Source organism: Hyalella azteca, unplaced genomic scaffold, assembly GCF_000764305.2.
Source record: "Hyalella azteca isolate HAZT.00-mixed unplaced genomic scaffold, Hazt_2.0.2 contig16986, whole genome shotgun sequence".
NCBI lineage: Eukaryota > Metazoa > Arthropoda > Malacostraca > Amphipoda > Hyalellidae > Hyalella > Hyalella azteca.
Window position 1 is genome coordinate 92689 of NW_025946789.1, and position 18548 is coordinate 111236.

Here is an 18548-nt window from a genome sequence, read left to right on the forward strand (position 1 = left end):
CTTGTCCCATTCAAGTATAAGCTTACGATGTATAATATTTATGACTCATTGTTCATTATTTTAATTCATTTGTAGTGTGTTCTCTTTATTCCGTGATCCATCGGAGTGCATTGGGTAATCAAAGCAAGTAGTGCAAGTATGTTTTGAAAACCAACCAGTATTCAGTTTATTATTTCATTTATTTGTATGATCTCAGGCTGATAAAATGTTCAATATTGCGCTTAGTGATCTCTTCATTTCGCTTTAGGCTGAAACATAAATTGTTCTAGTATGCCCAATAGTTGTTAACTTATCGTATTCGACCTTTAATTTGTTCGTACACTTTATTATTACATGAATTATAATCGTACTCTCAGTCTATTCCCATCATCAATTTCTAATATTAATTCATTTCACGTTTAATGTATTTTCATTAATTATATAATCAATTAGTGAGTGACCAATACACTGGAAAAAGAACAACTTGCTTGATATTTTATTCCTTTCCTATTTAAAATTCAGTAGCGTCCATAATATGAGGTACGGCAAAAACTTCGAGGCTCATTCTTTAATTACCTGAAAATTATTAAATGAGTTTTAATGGAATTAATAAGCTAATGTGATTCATGTCATAAAGCTTGACAGAGTAACTTCATGAGTGGAAAATTATAGTTCGAATTATCAGAAGTTGTGTTCGGGTTGTTTCTAAGCAATGCTGATCAAAGAGCACAAAATTAAACGTTTGGCCAGTACATTGATTTTTCTGGAACGATGCATTAATAAGGGGAACAAATTATTGCTAATTTTTTCGAGCCGTGTCATCACAGGCGACGTAACATGGATAACAGACATCGGAAGAGGGCCGCTACAGGGCCATACTTTCAAAAAAGTTAAGAGATCGTAAGTTCATCAGCCATTCATTGACGGCCTTTCAAGCAAAATCCACCAATCATAGACAAGAAAATAGAGCGTAAGTACTTACGTTCACTTAGCGAGTTTTTAAAGTATGGCCCCAGGCCAAAACGATGTCCAGAGGGTAAGTAAAAAACCGCCAGCACGTACTATTTATTCTTCAGAAGATCACACGATTTATGCGCATTCAACATGAAACTATGATATATTTACAAACCGTATATAAACAAAAATGTAACTACTTAATACCAACTACTAATTCTAACGATATTCCTGTCAACATGGACATTTAATCGAGCAACTTCTCATTTATGCCTTAATAGCCCCAGCGGTTTGAGTTGAGTTAGGAAGCGACAAAACTAAATTCAACTAATTCTTGCTATTGAGTCTGATAAACTTTGAAAGCACAATAAATAAGATTTAAGATAATAATGATAAACTAGATTATTACTTCACTGTTATAGCATAAAAACTATGTACCTAAGGTACCTGAATCAAAATATATTACATTTTCTACAGATAAGTAACTGGTCGGGAAATTTTCTTACTGATGCACTCGTCGAAAAACTGTTCTTAATGACGTATAGAAGGTTCGCTTCGTAGATAATTTTTTCAAGTTCTCTACGAAGCTGATAGCTGATGGGCTGCTTAAGATATCGCAATTTTTAATAAATGGTGCGGGAAAAGCTCAAGTGACAATATTATCAAGGAATTAAGGAACTGAGTTGGAAAAATAGTGTTCTATTATGCGAATTAAAACAATATTCAAGCTGAACACTGTGCCGAAGCTTGATGAGCTATAACCCTAAAAATTTATTTCTTCGGCGAATCATTCGCCTTACGCAGAAAACCTGTGCTAACAGAAATCTAATCACGTAAAAAATTGGTCTCATTGGTCACAAAGATTCAGAACCGAAGATAAGCTTAGGTTTTAGAGCAATGGAATGTACGTTTTCAAGGGGGCATGTTCATCATAGAGATAAAGGTTTTAGAGCAATGGAATGTACGTTTTCAAGGGGCATGTTCATCATAGAGATAAATTTGCTTCGTGGCAGAAGCGGAGAATTTCCGTAAGGGACGGAAGGCGCCTGAAAAGGGTGGAGCTCGACCGGCCGTAGGGCGCTAGCACCATCGCGGCCTGAAGAGCAGGTCTAGGAAGACGAGGCAACACATGGCGTGGCAACTGCTGCAATGTTTCTGGCAACACCTGGCGTGGCAACTGCTGCAATGTTTCTGGCAACACCTGGCGTGGCAACTGCTGCAATGTTCCTGGCAACACCTGGCGTGGCAACTGCTGCAATATTTCCTTGCAATACCTTGCGTAACTACATCTGCTGCAATATTTCTGGCAACACATGGCGTGGCAACTGCTGCAATATTGCTAGCAACACCTGGCGTGGCAACTGCTGTAATGTTTCTGGCAACGCCTTGCGTAACTACGATTGCTGCAATATTTCTGGCAACGCCTGGCGTAGCAACTGCTGCAATGTTTCTGGCAACAGCTGGCACGGCAACTGCTGCAATATTTCTGGCAACGCCTTGCGTAACTACGATTGCTGCAATATTTCTGGCAACGCCTTCCGTGGCAACGATTGCTGCAATATTTCTGGCAATCGCTGGCACAGGATTGTGTCTGCAACAACAATTGGCATCGTTGATACACCAGGTTGGGCCTTGGACGCGCGGGAGAGTCTAGTACATTATAGCTTACAACAACTGCTAAGCTGGCAGTTAGAAGCACAAAGAAAACTATTCATAAGTATGACGAACCTGCATCGCTTCAATGATGCTCGTTCTTTTTTGTAATGGCTACCCAAATTTTTCATCTGTACACATTAAATATCTTGACTGCAGAGATATGATATTAAAGATATTAAATGTCTTGACTGCACCTGATAATGAATTTAAACATGAACCTTAATTTAGTTGTCATTAATAATCGAGCTGTAGACGAGACAGGGTAGGGAACCTAATTCTCTGCATCATTCTAATACGGGCATTTGAAATAGTAACGTGAACGAAAATTCACTAATTTTTATGTAGTCTGAGCGTTTAGTCTCTATTCCGTCAACTAGCTAGTCCACGACTAGAAATTTGTCTAGCATTTTAATTGAAAAGAATCGATCATCCCAAATACATCATTGACGCAAGAAACATTACATATCAAATGAAGACTCCCGACGCACGCCTACAAAAAGCTCTCCGTGGGATAATTAATTGGTCCAAGATTGTAATTTTAGAATAAATACGATAAAATATACCCCAAACATCAATACATTATCATTATATTCAAGGGCCTTTGAGGCTGCACCTTTAACAGCATATCCAAAGAAGCGACTTTATGCAGACACATCACTTAGACTGCATCAGTGACATCATATCAGAAAACTTTTCTAAGCTCACTTGGAGGGACTCAGTACTGAGGATACACTAGGACGTATATAATGACGACTCCTGCGACTCTGAACACATTACTCAACTATTTAAGTACGACTAACATTGCTATCAAGAATTATAGAGACTATCTATACGTGGCCTACAAGAGAGCTATATTCTAAAAAGGATGGTCTACGAAATATGGAATAATGAAAAAAGTTTGACAATTATAAAATTAGTAATCAGCCATTGGGTAGTGGAGTTCTAAGAAAATTAATTTCTTCTAAAGACTAATATGAGTAAATATTAAATATATTGTATCATGAAATATAGACTACACGAGAAAACTATCTACATATCAAGTAGAATAACGACACTCGGAACACAATATATTGTACAATCACTGTACTAATCCTACGACTGATGCTCAACTGAAGTGAATGCATACGCGAGCAGTGAAGCAACGGTAATATAACAACTTTGAAATTAACACAACATTTGACACCGTTTAACTTAGGACTTATTCGAAGAAATATGCTTGATTTAGCGAGTTCTATTTTGATCTTAGGTTATAGCTTCCCCTTTGTTGTTACCAGGAATAGTTCTTTACAAAAACGATCCACAGACGATCAGCCGAAAAACTTCAATATCAAATTTAGTATCAAAGTTTCGTATTGATTTATCTCGGTGGGCAAAAATCTATATATCGACTAAAACTGCTACAAAGCAGGACAAAATTTTTAAGGATTTTTTTTAACACGGGCATAATCGCCCAAAGATGAACTAATTTAAAACATTCACGCCTCATACATATCACATTGATGGCATTCTAATCAAAATTTTACTAAACGTATTAAATTATTCTAAGCACAGATTTAGCTAAGAACCAGAAACTAGCTTACAGAGACTTAATATAAATCCTACTTTATAACTGACCTCCACAATACACTTAATACATTTTCAAAAAAATACAGAATCAAAGGACCAACATCGTATTTATGTATTAATTATATCCAGTATAAATATTTTAATATTAATGCATTTGGTCAGTCGGTGGGTCATAAGAAAATCACCGTCAAGAGGAGGTGATTCCAGAGACGCTGAAGTGGAGGCAAAGAAGGATTTTAGATTTTATATGGAATAAATCATGAGCGTTCTAACCATTTTGAATAGGTCGGAAGAATAGTAGGTAGTTGAAGTAATAACATGAAATAGGCGTTATCTCAAACTCAATATACACGCTGAAGTGGAGGCAAATAAAGGGTTCAGATTTTATAGGGAATAAATCATGAGCGTTCTAACCATTTTGAATAGGTCGGAAGAATAGTAGGTAGTTGAAGTAATAACATGAAATAGGCGTTATCTCAAACTCAATATACACGCTGAAGTGGAGGCAAATAAAGGGTTTAGATTTTATATGGAATAAATCATGGGCGTTCTAACCATTTTGAATAGGTCAGAAGAATAGTAGGTAGTTGAAGTAATAACATGAAATAGGCGTTATCTCAAACTCAATAGACGCTGAAGTGGAGGCAAAGAAGGATTTTAGATTTTATATGGAGTAAATCATGAGCGTTCTAACCATTTTGAATTGGTCAGAAGAATAGTAGTTGAACTTGCAGCATGAAATAGGCGTTATCTCACACTCAATTCAAACAAATACTAAAAGACGATGAAGTTTTTAAGGGTGGGGACGTCATAAGAATTTATATTGTTGTTACTTCGGTGACGAGTTTATGACAAACGATCTACATTGCATTCAAAGAGAACAAAACAAATCAGTCAGAAACTGGTTCAATTTAGCATAATTATGTTAAACCAGCGAATATAGAACTATAACAACAGTGCAGATAAATTATTTTTTACTAATAACAAAACACAGTGAGCAAAGCACAGTGATGGAAAGCACACAAATAAGCAAGCTTTCAGCAGCTGCCTAAGCCACTGCAACAATAGGAAATGTTCAGCATAGAAGATATATGGTTTTGATACTACGTAAAAATCTAAATAGAATAATTAAAAGAAACGTTTGATTGCAGTTTACTGATGGATTTTAAACAGAAGTGCTCACAAAAGTAAGTAACAACAACTTGGTATCCAAGTTATCTGAGGCCTGCTTAGTTTGTTGAGGGTAAGTTTGTTACAGTAAGCGAGTAGAGACATTAATTCTACAGGACGTATGATGATCTTCGGTATACTCGTCAGGATGGCGTTGAGTTTAGTTATGAACAATTATTATGAGCGTACGAAGATAAACTTCGTATTTTCATAAGTGCTCAACATCTCACAAAAATTGTATTGTTATTAGAAAATGTTCGAGAATATGTAATATGCAATATTTGTCCATAATCACTTTAAATATGATCAATATTAGAAATGTATGAGAGATCGAGTTGTTCCGCAGAGCTAGCAAACAAAAAAGATAACTTATCTAAACTCTGTTCGTTCCATGTTCGAAAGTCTAATGTCAAATGCAATCATGAGTTGTGAGTAAAACTTGAAACATTAATAGCAAAGTATGAGATAATTGTAATATTTTAAAGTAGAGTTATAGCGTGGTCGCGCTCAAGCCTTCGTCGGGCGCGGTGTGGTAGTTTGGCCATAGGGTCGCTAGGTATGGGCGGGCCAGCTCTGCTGGGACCAGAGTGTTGGTAGAGGGTGAGGGAAGAGCCCAGGCGGTGGCACCATAGCGTGCACTCGCGCTGCCTGCACGTGGGTGTTATTACTTAGCAACTTTATCTCGGTATTCTTATAAATGAATAATATTTCTGCATTATAGTAAAATATTTAAAATTAATATGCACTAGTTAATAACATTAAACAATTAGAGAATATTAAAAAATTAATAGGCACCTCAGCATTATGTTCTCCATTTGAGTAAAAATTTAAAATGAATGGCATTCTGTTTTGTTAAATTTAAAATAAATAAGATTCTGTTCCTCATTAGATTAAAATATTTAAAAATGAATAACATTCTGTTCTCCATTAGATAAATCCATAAATATTAATTGTAGATAGTAACAAATTTTGACTCAATAGATTTATTAGCTCAGATGTTGGAAAAACATTTATAAATCAGGGGCGATTTAAACAGAACTTGCGGGTAAATGCACAAATTATTTCGAGGAAATCACCGCAGAAGAAAACAATGAGGATTAGAAAGAAACAATTGGGCGTACAGAATGTACCTCACCTGAGAGTGAGTTCCAGGACCTCACCTGAGAGTGAGTTCCAGGACCTCTCACCTGAGAGTGAGTTCCAGGACCTCACGACGTCGCTCGACGTGCTTCAGGACGCTGCTGACGACGTCGAGGTGCAGCGCCTCGCCCTCGGCCACCGTCAGCGTCGGGCCAAAGCGCCGGGCAAAAGCATCTCCGCCCACCACGTTCTGCTGACTGCTTGCGCTCACCTCCAGGGCCCTCTCTATGTGGGTCGCCAGCGACGGCAGGGTGGACTGACCCACTCCCCACTGCCCAGGATAGGGGTGAAATTTTACGTTAATATTCAGTTCAGATGTGAGAGAATAGATTTTTATAATAAATGGTTTAAAATTGAGAAACAACGAGGAGCTAGAACGGCCACTGCCCGCGAATTTTCCGGTTACTATCCAGTTCAGATGTGAGAGAATAGATTTTTATAAAAAATGGTTTAAAATGGAGAAACAGCGAGGAGGTAGAACGGCCACTGCCCGCGAATTTTTCGGTTAATATTCAGTTCAGATGTGAAAGATTAGCTTTTTATAAAAAATGGTTTAAATGGAGAAACAACGAGGAAGTAGAACGGCCACTGCCCGCGAATTTTTCGGTTACTATTCAGTTAAGATGTGAGAGAATAGCTTTTCATAAGACGATAGTTTAAAATGGAGAAACAGCAAAGAGGAAGAACGGCTGGTGTTTGAACTTAGTCATATTGTATATTGTTAGTTGGTTTCGCTCATGAAAAAACGCAATGTGAAGAAATTTGTTAAGATAAAACATAAAATACGGCTGTGGCCTTGAACGCCCAGAAAAGTTCCGTTCGACATGTTGAGAAATACGATTCCGTTCGTAATATTGAAAATTCGATAAATACCATGTGTTGGAGCTTCCTCAGGTAAATCGAAAGCCCCCAAAAACCTCGCCATCACGAGTGAAAAATTGTACTTACAATCAGATTTTTCTTTCAACTCTGACAGAGATCAGTTTGGGAGGTGTTCCTGACACTGCAAGTCTTTCTACCAATTTGCAAAAGTAACCTATTACATTGTAAAGACATTCTAACCAATTTCAAGATCTGCAAACGAAACTTTAAATGGAAGACATCATCCAGAGCCTCTATCTGCTAGAGTTGTATTTTTAGTTGATAAACTTGCAACAGTGCTTTTTGGTACTTGTAAGTAAAACACCGTCGTTGCACAAGTAAAAGCTGTCAACCAACTGTATTTTTTATCATTAATATTAAACATGTAGGCCAAGTGCCCAATTTGGAGGCAACGAAACGGTCTGACTAAGCGGATGCATTAGCGTGATCTCCAATATCAATGCAACCGAAACCCAGAAATTATTTCGGCTTGATTTTAAATATTTTTGCAATGAATGATCAAACACTTCAAAGTACGTTAATAAAGCACCAACAAAAGTACGTTAATAAAGCACGTTAATACGTTAATACGCTAATAATACGTTAATACGTTAATAACAAAACGCTCTCACCAGCGCATAAACGAGCCCAGCGTCCTTAGCTGCGTCTTCGTCGAGCAGGAGGCAGAGGTGGCAGTCGTCGAGAGACTGCGTGTACAGGCTGGCGCGTCGGTACTTTGACGAAGGAGCATCAGGACTGACGTCAGGACTTGTGTCACTTTCACTGGCACCACCACAGTCAGCTGTTGTGTCTGACACTATTACTACAGGCTGACTTCCTCCTATATCTGTAACACAAGTGAATAATGGTTAGATGATTAAAGGGAAATCCCCCCTTTACCAAAAAGTATAAATATTACACATAAAATATTTTACTGATTCCGGGCACACAGTAAATTTGCATTCTGTGAGAAATAGAAATCTAGAGCTTAACAGAATTAATTAGGGAGTAATTGCATGAATTTTAAGTATGTCGTCAGGAGACTAAAATTATAAGTCCAAAATAGTTTAATAACTGATCTTTCACACACCGTTCTCGTCCCGGTTAGATTGCCCATCGGTTATTTCATCGTCGGTTTTTCTGTCGCCGATGAAAAACTCGAGTTCTTTGTCATTCTCCTTGGGATCAATGAACGCGCTAAGCTCCAGGACGCTAATTTCAGAATCGCTTCTAGAAGAATCGTCTTCATCATCAACTTTGTCGAGGTGGTTTAGTAGCTCGGACTTAGATTCACTGGATATTTTTACTGTTGGTCTCTTCTTTCTAATATTGCCGTTAATTTCTTTTGCGATTTTGATTTCAGACGTCCCGGAAGAGACATCGGAACTGCCATCATCGATGGGATCAGGGCGATGAATTTTGTCAGGAGCGAACTGCAGGTTAAGCTTATTCTTGGTATTTTTAAGATTCATTTCAACCTCTCCCTTGGCCATTTCTTCAAAGCCAGAATCCCCACTTTTGACAGAAAACCTCGACTTTGAACCATTTTTATGGCTAAATGTATGTTGACCAAAATCCAAGCCCGAGCAGTCTTGGCTACTGTTATAACTTCTACTGTATTTGTTGTCTTTCTCACTATCATAAGACAGGGATAGAGAAGGAGGCGACAGCTTTGAAGTCTTGCGCGGTAAGGTGGTCACTCCACTGATTGGGGTTGACGTTGGGTAGTCATCGGCATTTTCGTATGGGTCACAGAATGGACTGGAATACGGAGGATACTGTGCCCCGGGTATAGCGTATGGCTTCCTTGGTAGCCCTCGGTTGTTATTGCTGTGACGAGGTGTGTTCGAGGACGAGACGCCTCCCGCTTTAATGTTTCGCTTAGCATTCAGAACTTTGTACCTGCAAAAAAAGTTAATCATTATATAACAGGAGGCGTTTTCATTTTGCAGTATTTCAGCCATGTAAGTTAATAATTTGATTAAGTAGGGCTATTGGTCTGAGGTGATGTATAAGTCAATGAAATATTTACCGATGTGCGATGATATATTTACTCCGATCATGCGGTTTATACACGTCGACACTCGATAATTCGAGGGTATTATAAAATATCTTGTATTAAAAGAAAAGTAAGTTCCATAAATCCTCAAATGATTTGCATTGTGAAAACGTGTCTCCACCCGTCAAGCAATAACTTTACTTTCCGTATAAACTAAACGGAATAGTACTATACACTACTTACGAGCTATCAACGTAGTTGATAATTTTACGGTTCCATAACAACACAGAGACCATATTATGATGACTTGATGAACAAATTCCACCTTCGAATTAGTTTTAATTAGCACCAATCAATTTTTCGTGGGAGCAGATTCATCTTTAGATTTCCGTAAATTTTCGAGTCCGCGAAATATCAGCATTACGTTCAGAATTCATTAGTGATTAAATAATTCCAAATCAGAGGTATCTTACCTTAGATCGGGGGAGTTATTGCCGACATCCGGCAGCATCGTAGCCACCCTAATTTTACGTGGAGTTCCAGGCAACGACTGAGAAGGACGTCCATCACTGTTCAGCAAGCCCTGATTTTTGCTGATTTTGGCGCACAACTGCAATGGATCTAAGGTTGGTGGGACTAGAGACGATAAAGAAGCGTCGTTGTTGTTCATGCTGTGGAAATTAGAGGACTGAGATATGCTGTAGTGATCGTATGGATCGTCGGAAGGTTGGAGGCCTGGTAGAGAGGCAGGGTAGTTGTGAAGAGATTGATGTTCGAGCAATACTTTGCGCAGCGTCGTGAGGTCCATGGAAGAGTTGGTGTTGTGCAGACTGCCGCGGGCCCGCTCACGGTATCGCGAGTCCACGTACTGTCACGAGAGAAGCGCTAGTGAAACATACTGGGCCGTAAATAAATGTATTGACAACGACAATATTAAAGAAAAAATATAACTCAGTACTCATGAGTGACAGAATGCGCATTTTCTCGTCGACGAAAACTTGAGGTCACGGACGGACGGACAGACGGACAGACATGACGAGCACAATAGTGCATTTTTTCCATAAATGAGAGAATGCGCTAAAAAAGTCAAAATTCACGATGAAAAGATGATCCTTTCCATTAATTTTGCAAATAAGACAGGATATAGCCGAGTTCAGTTCAATTTCTTCCACGAGACAAATCAAAGCTAATGCAAATGAACTGCAGCACCAATACAGCAAAAGAAATTAAGAACTACCAAAGCTTCAACTACCTTCTGCTGCTGCTGAACCATGGAGCGGTACTGGTGCTGCTGCACGTACAGAGCGTGCAGAGTTACTCCATGGGGCAGCGGGTAGTCCTCATCCAGGGGCTTCAGACCCCCAGCGGGGGGACTTGGTCGAACAGGAGCCTCCAAACTGTCCGCCTCAGGGGACTGGCATCTGCAACACCGTCGGCAGTGAGTGCTTCGTCAGGCTCCTCGTGGTCTTAACTGACATGCACGTCATGCCAATAAGTTATGCAGTGAGAAGAATGCTTAGTCATCACATCCACGACATCCGTCATGCCAATAAGTTATGCAGTGAGAAGAATGCTTAGTCATCTCTTCTACTACATTCGTCATATGAATAACGCGTTATGCTATGAGAAGAATGCTTAGTCATCACTTCCACTACATCCGTCATGCCAATAAGTTATGCAGTGAGAAGAATGCTTAGTCATCGCATTCACGATACATCCGTCATGCATATTGCAGTTGACGCCACTGGTGCATGTAGTTCATGACTGCAACACTAATGTGGATAATGATTTTATAGAAACATGAAGTGCATTTACATTGAAATCTTAAGAAAAATTTAAAAATTTAATTTTTCATTTCTTTACGGTCTTTTTTACTGTTCCATCCTTTAGAATTTGATATCTGTGGCACCATCATGTATAAATGACTTCTATGAAAAGAAAACGTTTCATTATTTTTTTTTTCAATAGAACTCTAGAATTTTGAATGAAAATTTTAAATGCATTGGGCCAATACAAGAGCCTTTATTCAAAACTCTGCACTTGGGTGATAATAATGCACCAACCCTAATGTTGGTGACGCTGGTGAGGCTGAGGCTGGTGCACTCACCCACTGTTGGTGACGTTGGTGAGGCTGAGGCTGGTGCACTCACCCACTGTTGGCGGCGCTGGTGAGGCTGAGGCTGGTGCACTCACCCACTGTTGGTGACGCTAGTGAGGCTGAGGCTGGTGCACTCACCCACTGTTGGTGGTGCTGGTGAGGCTGAGGCTGGTGCACTCACCCACTGTTGGTGGTGCTGGTGAGGCTGAGGCTGGTGCACTCACCCACTGTTGGTGGCGTTGGTGAGGCTGAGGCTGGTGCACTCACCCACTGTTGGTGGCGTTGGTGAGGCTGAGGCTGGTGACGAGGCTGGTGATGAGGCGTGACATGTCTCCCTCCAACAAGCTACTCACAACCCTGTAGGCGGGACAGTAATTATCAGTAATTTGTTGGCCTCAGTTCACAATATAAAGAAATTAAAGATATTAAAAATTATTACAAATTACAATATAAAGAAAAAATTGGAAAGATTAAAAATAATTACACATTATTTAAAAAAATCATTCTTTTTCTGACAACAATGAAGATGTTAAGAATTATTAAAAATTATTTAAAAAATGCATTCTTTTTCTGACAACAAATCCCCCCAAATGTAGATGATCTACGTTATTTAGATAGTATTCAGTACTAATTGGCTTCATTTTTCAAATTTAATGCAGTGAATTGAATGGATAAATGAAGCATTCGATTCATAACACTTGGTTGTATTTCACGACAATATAGAAAATCGATCGAAAATACATTACAGTTTTTCCATCAATTCTACTCAGACATTAATTAATTAAATATTAATTATACAGGCCGGCTAGGACGCCCCTGTGCTGGGAGCTGCTTACCTGTGATGGTGCAGGGACAGGCCGGCTAGGACGCCTCGGTGCTGGGAGCTGCTTACCTGTGACGGTGCAGGGACAGGCCGGCTAGGACGCCCCGGTGCTGGGAGCTGCTTACCTGTGATGGTGCAGGGACAGGCCGGCTAGGACGCCCCGGTGCTGGGAGCTGCTTACCTGTGCCGGTGCAGGGACAGGCCGGCTAGGACGCCTCGGTGCTGGGAGCTGCTTACCTGTGCCGGTGCAGGGACAGGCCGGCTAGGACGCCCCGGTGCTGGGAGCTGCTTACCTGTGCCGGTGCAGGGACAGGCCGGCTAGGACGCCCCGGTGCTGGGAGCTGCTTACCTGTGACGGTGCAGGGACAGGCCGGCTAGGACGCCCCGGTGCTGCACGCAGGCTTCTATGCAGCGCAGGCTCTCCAGGTATACGCCGCACAAGCCGCTCTGTGGCGCATAAATATTTTATATTTTATATATTATATACACAGTTTTTTTGTAGGGATTTGTTTAATTAAAAGAGAAAACAAGCAATTAACATGATATACATTAGACGTATCATCGTAAACTGTATTCACATTCTACTCTTCTACTCTAGACAGTAATACAGCTCATATGATTGTTTAAACTTGGCATTTCTTACAGGAATCGAAAACTGGAATTTTGTATATAACAATTGTATTTTTATACACATATTCCCAGTCGAATTAGTACTATACGGTAACATTATTTGCTTGATTACATAGTAAACTCGCACATAGACATCGTTGGAAGGCCAGTTACAAACGTAGAAGGCCAAAATCATAAGCCACATCGGCAGGCAAATTAGTCTGACGTACGACTGAAGGCAAGCAGATCGGTATGCAACCTTTATTGCCCATATTGTGCCAAAAAATTATTCTCAATAGAATTTATCATTGTAATGATAAATGATTTATTTAACTGCAATTATTCCATGCGCAAATAACTGTGATTTGTGACAACACAGATTTTAAAATACCCATTTACCAGCACTTTATTCGTTACTGAAAAAATTCTATAAAAATTTCGTGGCTACAGGAAAATTTTGGGATAGAGATTTGGACCAGTTTCATAATCGATCGTATTAAAGACTAATCATGAATGATACATGTTATAGCTTTGATTAGAATATTATCGTTATATTAGAAGAGAGAAATATGGTGTGAAAACAGTATAAGGAAAATAGAAGTAACAGTAAGACAGAATTAGGAGAAGAATGAGAGTATTTACCTTGAACATAAGGGACAAAATGCATTCTCAAAATGATTGCACTATTTTAATTACTTATCTTAACTATGAACAAATGAATTTTCAAATAATGTTTCGCTTTAATCAAATCACGAAAATAAAATTTGAAAAAATTACATAGAGTCGTACTGAACTAGATTTATCAATAAAAAATTAGCGACGATTAATCAGCAATCAGTAGTAATAAGTACTAATTAGCGACAATTAATCATTAACAAATTAACAACGATTAATCAGTAATCAGTAGTAGTAATAATTAGCGACGATTAATCAGTAATAAATTAACGACGATTAATCAGTAATCAGTAGTCAGTAGTAGTAATAATTAGCGACGATTAATCAGTAATCAGTAGTAGTAATAATTAGCGACAATTAATCAGTAATAAATTAACGACGATTAATCAGTAATCAGTAGTCAGTAGTAGTAATAATTAGCGACGATTAATCAGTAATAATTAGCGACAATTAATCAGTAATAAATTAGTAAATTGTATAGCATTGAGCGACTTCAGACCTTAGCCATCTGCAGGGAGGGAGCGACCTCCAGCAGCGCGTGTAGCCTCTCTTCTGCACTCAGCTGACAGTGTGGAGGCTGACCATCAGTCGAATAATTTGAATAATTATTTCTCTTGTCAGCTGACATCTGATTGCTGACGCGGACTCCTCTCGGCGAGAGGTTTGCTGACGACTCAGTCGAATAATTATTTTTCTTGTCAGCTGACATTTGATTGCTGACATGGTGGCCTTCAGTCGAATAATTATTCTTCTTGTCAGCTGACATCTGATTGCTGACATGGCCTCCTCTCGGCGACAGGTTTGCTGACGACGCGTTGCTGAACTCGCTGAAGGGGGACAGCACCGTGGGTGTAGCTGACGACGAGTCGCCGCTTGCTGACGTCGGCAGGGCATCGTTAAAGTTGACGTCAGGGAAGACGCTGTCGACCATGGCGTCCAGCATGCCCTCCAGTCTATAAATATTATAATAAATAAGATTTAACAAGAACATAATGAACAAGAACATAATGAACAAGAACATGTCAACATAACGGACGCGGTGGTCCGTTATGTGGACAATTTTTAACTTAAGAATTCAATTGTTCATTATTAATTCAATACAAGAAGTAGTTTTTAGGAAGAATATCCTCGAAAAGAAAAAGGATTCATGTATTTCTTTCGCATAACATGTTCAAATAAAAGTATTTTTAGGTAACCATTCAAGGGTTTGAAAAAACGGTGCAACTTTAAGCTTAGCTGAAAATTTCCCTTTTGTCAATACATTCCATTGGAATACGTATTATCTTATAATTCTACATGTATACAGTCGATCGAGATTGCAGTGCGTTGTGTCTCAAGTCTTATCTCAACCACATCATGTTTTGATATAAAATTAATTCACACAAGTTGTAGTAAGAGCCTCGCAAGTCTTAGTAAGAGCCTCGCAAGTCTCAGTAAGAGCCTTGCAAGTCTTAGTAAGAGCCTCGCAAGTCTCAGTAAGAGCCTTGCAAGTCTTAGTAAGAGCCTCGCAAGTCTTAGTAAGGGCCTCGCAAGTCTTAGTAAGGGCCTCGCAAGTCCTAGTAAGGGACCTGAGAGCGAAGACATCGCGGTCTCTGCCACAGTCTTGCCACAGCTGCAGCAAGCCTCCTGTGGCAGCGTTGACGAGGCTGGTGAGGCTGGCGAGACGAGCCTCAGCCCACGTGGCACTGTGGCCACACACCATCTGCACACAGGTTTCATTATTAGCGCCATCTCCGTCTCATTGTTAGCCCCATCTCCGTGTCATAGTTAGCCCCATCTCCGTGTCATAGTTAGCACCATCTCCGCCTCATTGTTAGCACAATCTCCGTCTCATTGTTAGCACCATCTCCATCTCATTGTTAGCTTCAATTGAAACGAACCATAGACTACTAAGATCGAATGAAGCACAAAACTCGGAACAATACGAGTGGAAAACAATAAAGACAGTGAAAATCAATAGCAATCAGAAGAGGGCTAGGTTTTACAAGTGGAGTGCTTGAGTTGATAAGAAAAGGAATTAAAATCAGTGAAAGCATAAAGAATCCCGTAGAGACGAAACAGCGAATCATCACAATTAAGCAATCGAAACAGTGAGACTGGCAGCCATTTGTCATAGTTTAAGTTATAATCATGAAAAAACCCGCAATCAATCAAATCAAAAGAATATTCACAATAACAGTCCAATCCTATCAAAACAGCAGGATTTCTAAACAACGGAGGCAGCAGATACCACAATCCCTTAACACTCAAAACGAATTATGCGTAATAAAAATCAGATAATAGTACCAATTCTTAACGTTAGTTACTCACCAGCACGAAGCGCCCCTGAGTGTTGACTGCAACGCAGGAACGTCTGAGCCGCAGCCTCCTGACGGCGCCGAAGCAGGAGGAGGCGAACGTAAGGGCGCCGACGAGCTGCCCTGCCAACGCCGTGCGTACACTTACGGGGTCAACGGCATCCCGACCTGCGGGGGACACGACGCGAGGTAAGTGGGTTGATTCACTGCACGACCTGCGGGGACACGACACAGGGGACACGACACGAGGTAAGTGGGTTGATTCACTGCACGACCTGCGGGGGACACGACACGAGGTAAGTGGGTTGATTCACTGCACGACCTGTGGGGGACACGACACGAGGTATGTGGGTTGATTCCCTGCAGAGGCTTGCGCATAGTAGCACAATGGTAAGCGATGCAGTCGAACCGACGTGGTCCATGACATATAAGGTAAGCTGGACACAGGGTAAAGCATCTAGCTCTGGGCAACACGCTAGGTTATCTGGTCCGAGACATTCAGACTTGAACGGAGGGGACGCGCGAGGCTATCAGGTCCAAAACATTCAGAACTGAACGGGAGGGGACATGCGAAGCTATCTGGTCCGAAACATTCAGAACTGAACGGGAGGGGACATGCGAGGCTATCTGGTCCGAAACATACAAGAATGAACGAGGAGGGGACACACGAGGCTATCTGGTCCGAAACATTCAGAACTGAACGGGAGGGGACATACGAGGCTATCAGGTCCGAAACATACAGGAATGAACGGGGAGGGGACATACGAGGCTATAAGGTACAAATAATAAGAACTCAACGCCGAGGACATGCGAGGTTATCAGGTCCGAAACATAGGTACAGTCCTTTATGGGGGAAATTCGAGTGAAGCTCGTCAGGAAGTAGCTTGTGCATGGATATGGAGGACTTTTATGAATGTTTTATAAGTTTACGTGAGCGTAAAAGGCAATTCCTCCGGAAAGTTCTCTTAAAATTTTCTCAGCGGAACATACATTAAAGGATTCAGAATAAACTTTAACTCTACCCACGACATCATTTACTTCAGAAAATGAAAAATCCCGAACACGCGAATTGAACTAAAAACATGCAATAGGCTATCAGATGCAGGAGTTTAAAGTACTATATTTTGCTTCCCGATATTCTGTGCGGTGTCGATGTTAACATACCTAATGATAACCTTGTTGACATAAATGAGACATTTTTTATGATAGTAGCCGGACGAGTTAGAAGGCATATTTTTCTCCTCGTCGGACGTTGACTATCAACTCAGTGCTGTATAAGGTGCACTTTTGCTTACATTTATTGCTCCACTTGCCTCTCCTTGCTATACGCATAGTCAAACACAAGATATTTCAGTGTCAAGCGCACTATAAATGCGTGGCCAAATTACGAGATGTAATCGGTTAAAGTAATCACGAATTCTCCGTTCTAATTTTGAGGCTACGAACCCCCATAAAAATCGTCAAAAAATGCATACTGCAGTAACGAATGCATGAAATGCGTCGAGGTTGCAATATAAATTTTTAGCGCATTTTCTCATTTATGGAAAAAATACACTTTTGTGCTCGCCATGTCCGTCTGTCTGTCTGTCTGTCTGCCTGCCTGTGTGTCTGTCTGTCTGTCCGTCTGTCCGTGACCTCAAGTTTTCGTAGACGAGAAAATGCGCTCTCTGTCACTCACTGCAGTGAGTACTGAGTCATATTTTTTTATTGTTGGTGCAGCAACAATATACGAGCTCTCCCCTCACCACAATAAACAGCGATAACGATGTCTGCCATCGTTAGCATAGCTCCCCTTTAGCTCGTGAATATCCCATGATTCATCACGAGCGGCAAAATCCGAGTTCCGACAAGCACGGAATTCAAGCTAAATCTGGATTGAAAATTTGAAACTTTGTTGAATTTTTTTTACATGTACCGATGTGTTTTTATTTTTATATTTAAACAATGTTGTGTAAGCTTTCAGGTTAATTAATGCGTACAAATGATTTAGGTTTCATAATATTCTGTAATCGATTAATTTTGTCAAGCGCCTAACAATACGAATTGATGTCATACATTACAGTTAACCAAACGTATTCATCAATAGTGGTGCAGAAGTCAACTTCCGCGTATCAATGAATAGTACGTGCCAATGCATGGCGTCACAGCAGCACTCATGTCAAGGCACGAGGTCGTCAGTACAGACTACAGAGTAACGCATAGGCAGAGCTGGGCAGCGCTACTTTGAAATGTAGCTGCCGCCACCGCTACCGCTACATGCTCTAAACGTAGCGGGCGCTACCGCTACCGCTACAGTTGCTTAAATGTAGCGCCGCTACCGCTACCGCTACTGAAAATGTAGCGGCCGCTACATAGCGCGCTACTGCCCACCTCTGCGCATAGGGAATACGAAACAAAACGTCGCGCCTAAGCTAAGGTACGAAAGACATGCTTGCTCCCTGTAAGGCCTTAAGGATCTTATCATTAACAGCTAAGATGATACTTGTATACAGGGTATAATAATTTTTTTTTTGTATAATTTTTAACGTTTCAAAGTTTTACAAATTCCTCCAAATATAAATTACAAATAGCTAATGAAGAACTGCTGAGAATTTATCAAGGCTCATTTGTTGCCTAATATTTATCATTACCTACAATAAAAAGTGGTTTACACACGACAACGGTTGATAAGGTTTGTTCGACGGCAATTTAATGTTACCCCACATTTAGGTTACCACCGAA

General features: G+C 40.3%; 1 protein-coding gene across 1 annotated transcript in view; it reads right to left on the minus strand.

Moving 5' to 3' along the window:
* Nucleotides 1-1032: 1032 nt before the first annotated feature.
* Nucleotides 1033-18548, minus strand: part of LOC108672942 — a 31460-nt gene continuing 13944 nt past the window's right edge. The window contains exons 3-14 of the mRNA XM_018160712.2: nucleotides 15841-15995; nucleotides 15099-15232; nucleotides 14030-14483; nucleotides 12596-12693; nucleotides 12316-12396; nucleotides 11691-11780; nucleotides 10578-10746; nucleotides 9799-10193; nucleotides 8417-9228; nucleotides 7959-8173; nucleotides 6513-6736; nucleotides 1033-5973 (exon numbers count right to left, since the gene is read on the minus strand). Coding sequence (XP_018016201.2) covers nucleotides 5805-5973; nucleotides 6513-6736; nucleotides 7959-8173; nucleotides 8417-9228; nucleotides 9799-10193; nucleotides 10578-10746; nucleotides 11691-11780; nucleotides 12316-12396; nucleotides 12596-12693; nucleotides 14030-14483; nucleotides 15099-15232; nucleotides 15841-15995 — 2996 coding nt within the window. The 3' untranslated portion in view covers nucleotides 1033-5804. The remainder of the gene's footprint in view (nucleotides 5974-6512; nucleotides 6737-7958; nucleotides 8174-8416; nucleotides 9229-9798; nucleotides 10194-10577; nucleotides 10747-11690; nucleotides 11781-12315; nucleotides 12397-12595; nucleotides 12694-14029; nucleotides 14484-15098; nucleotides 15233-15840; nucleotides 15996-18548) is intronic.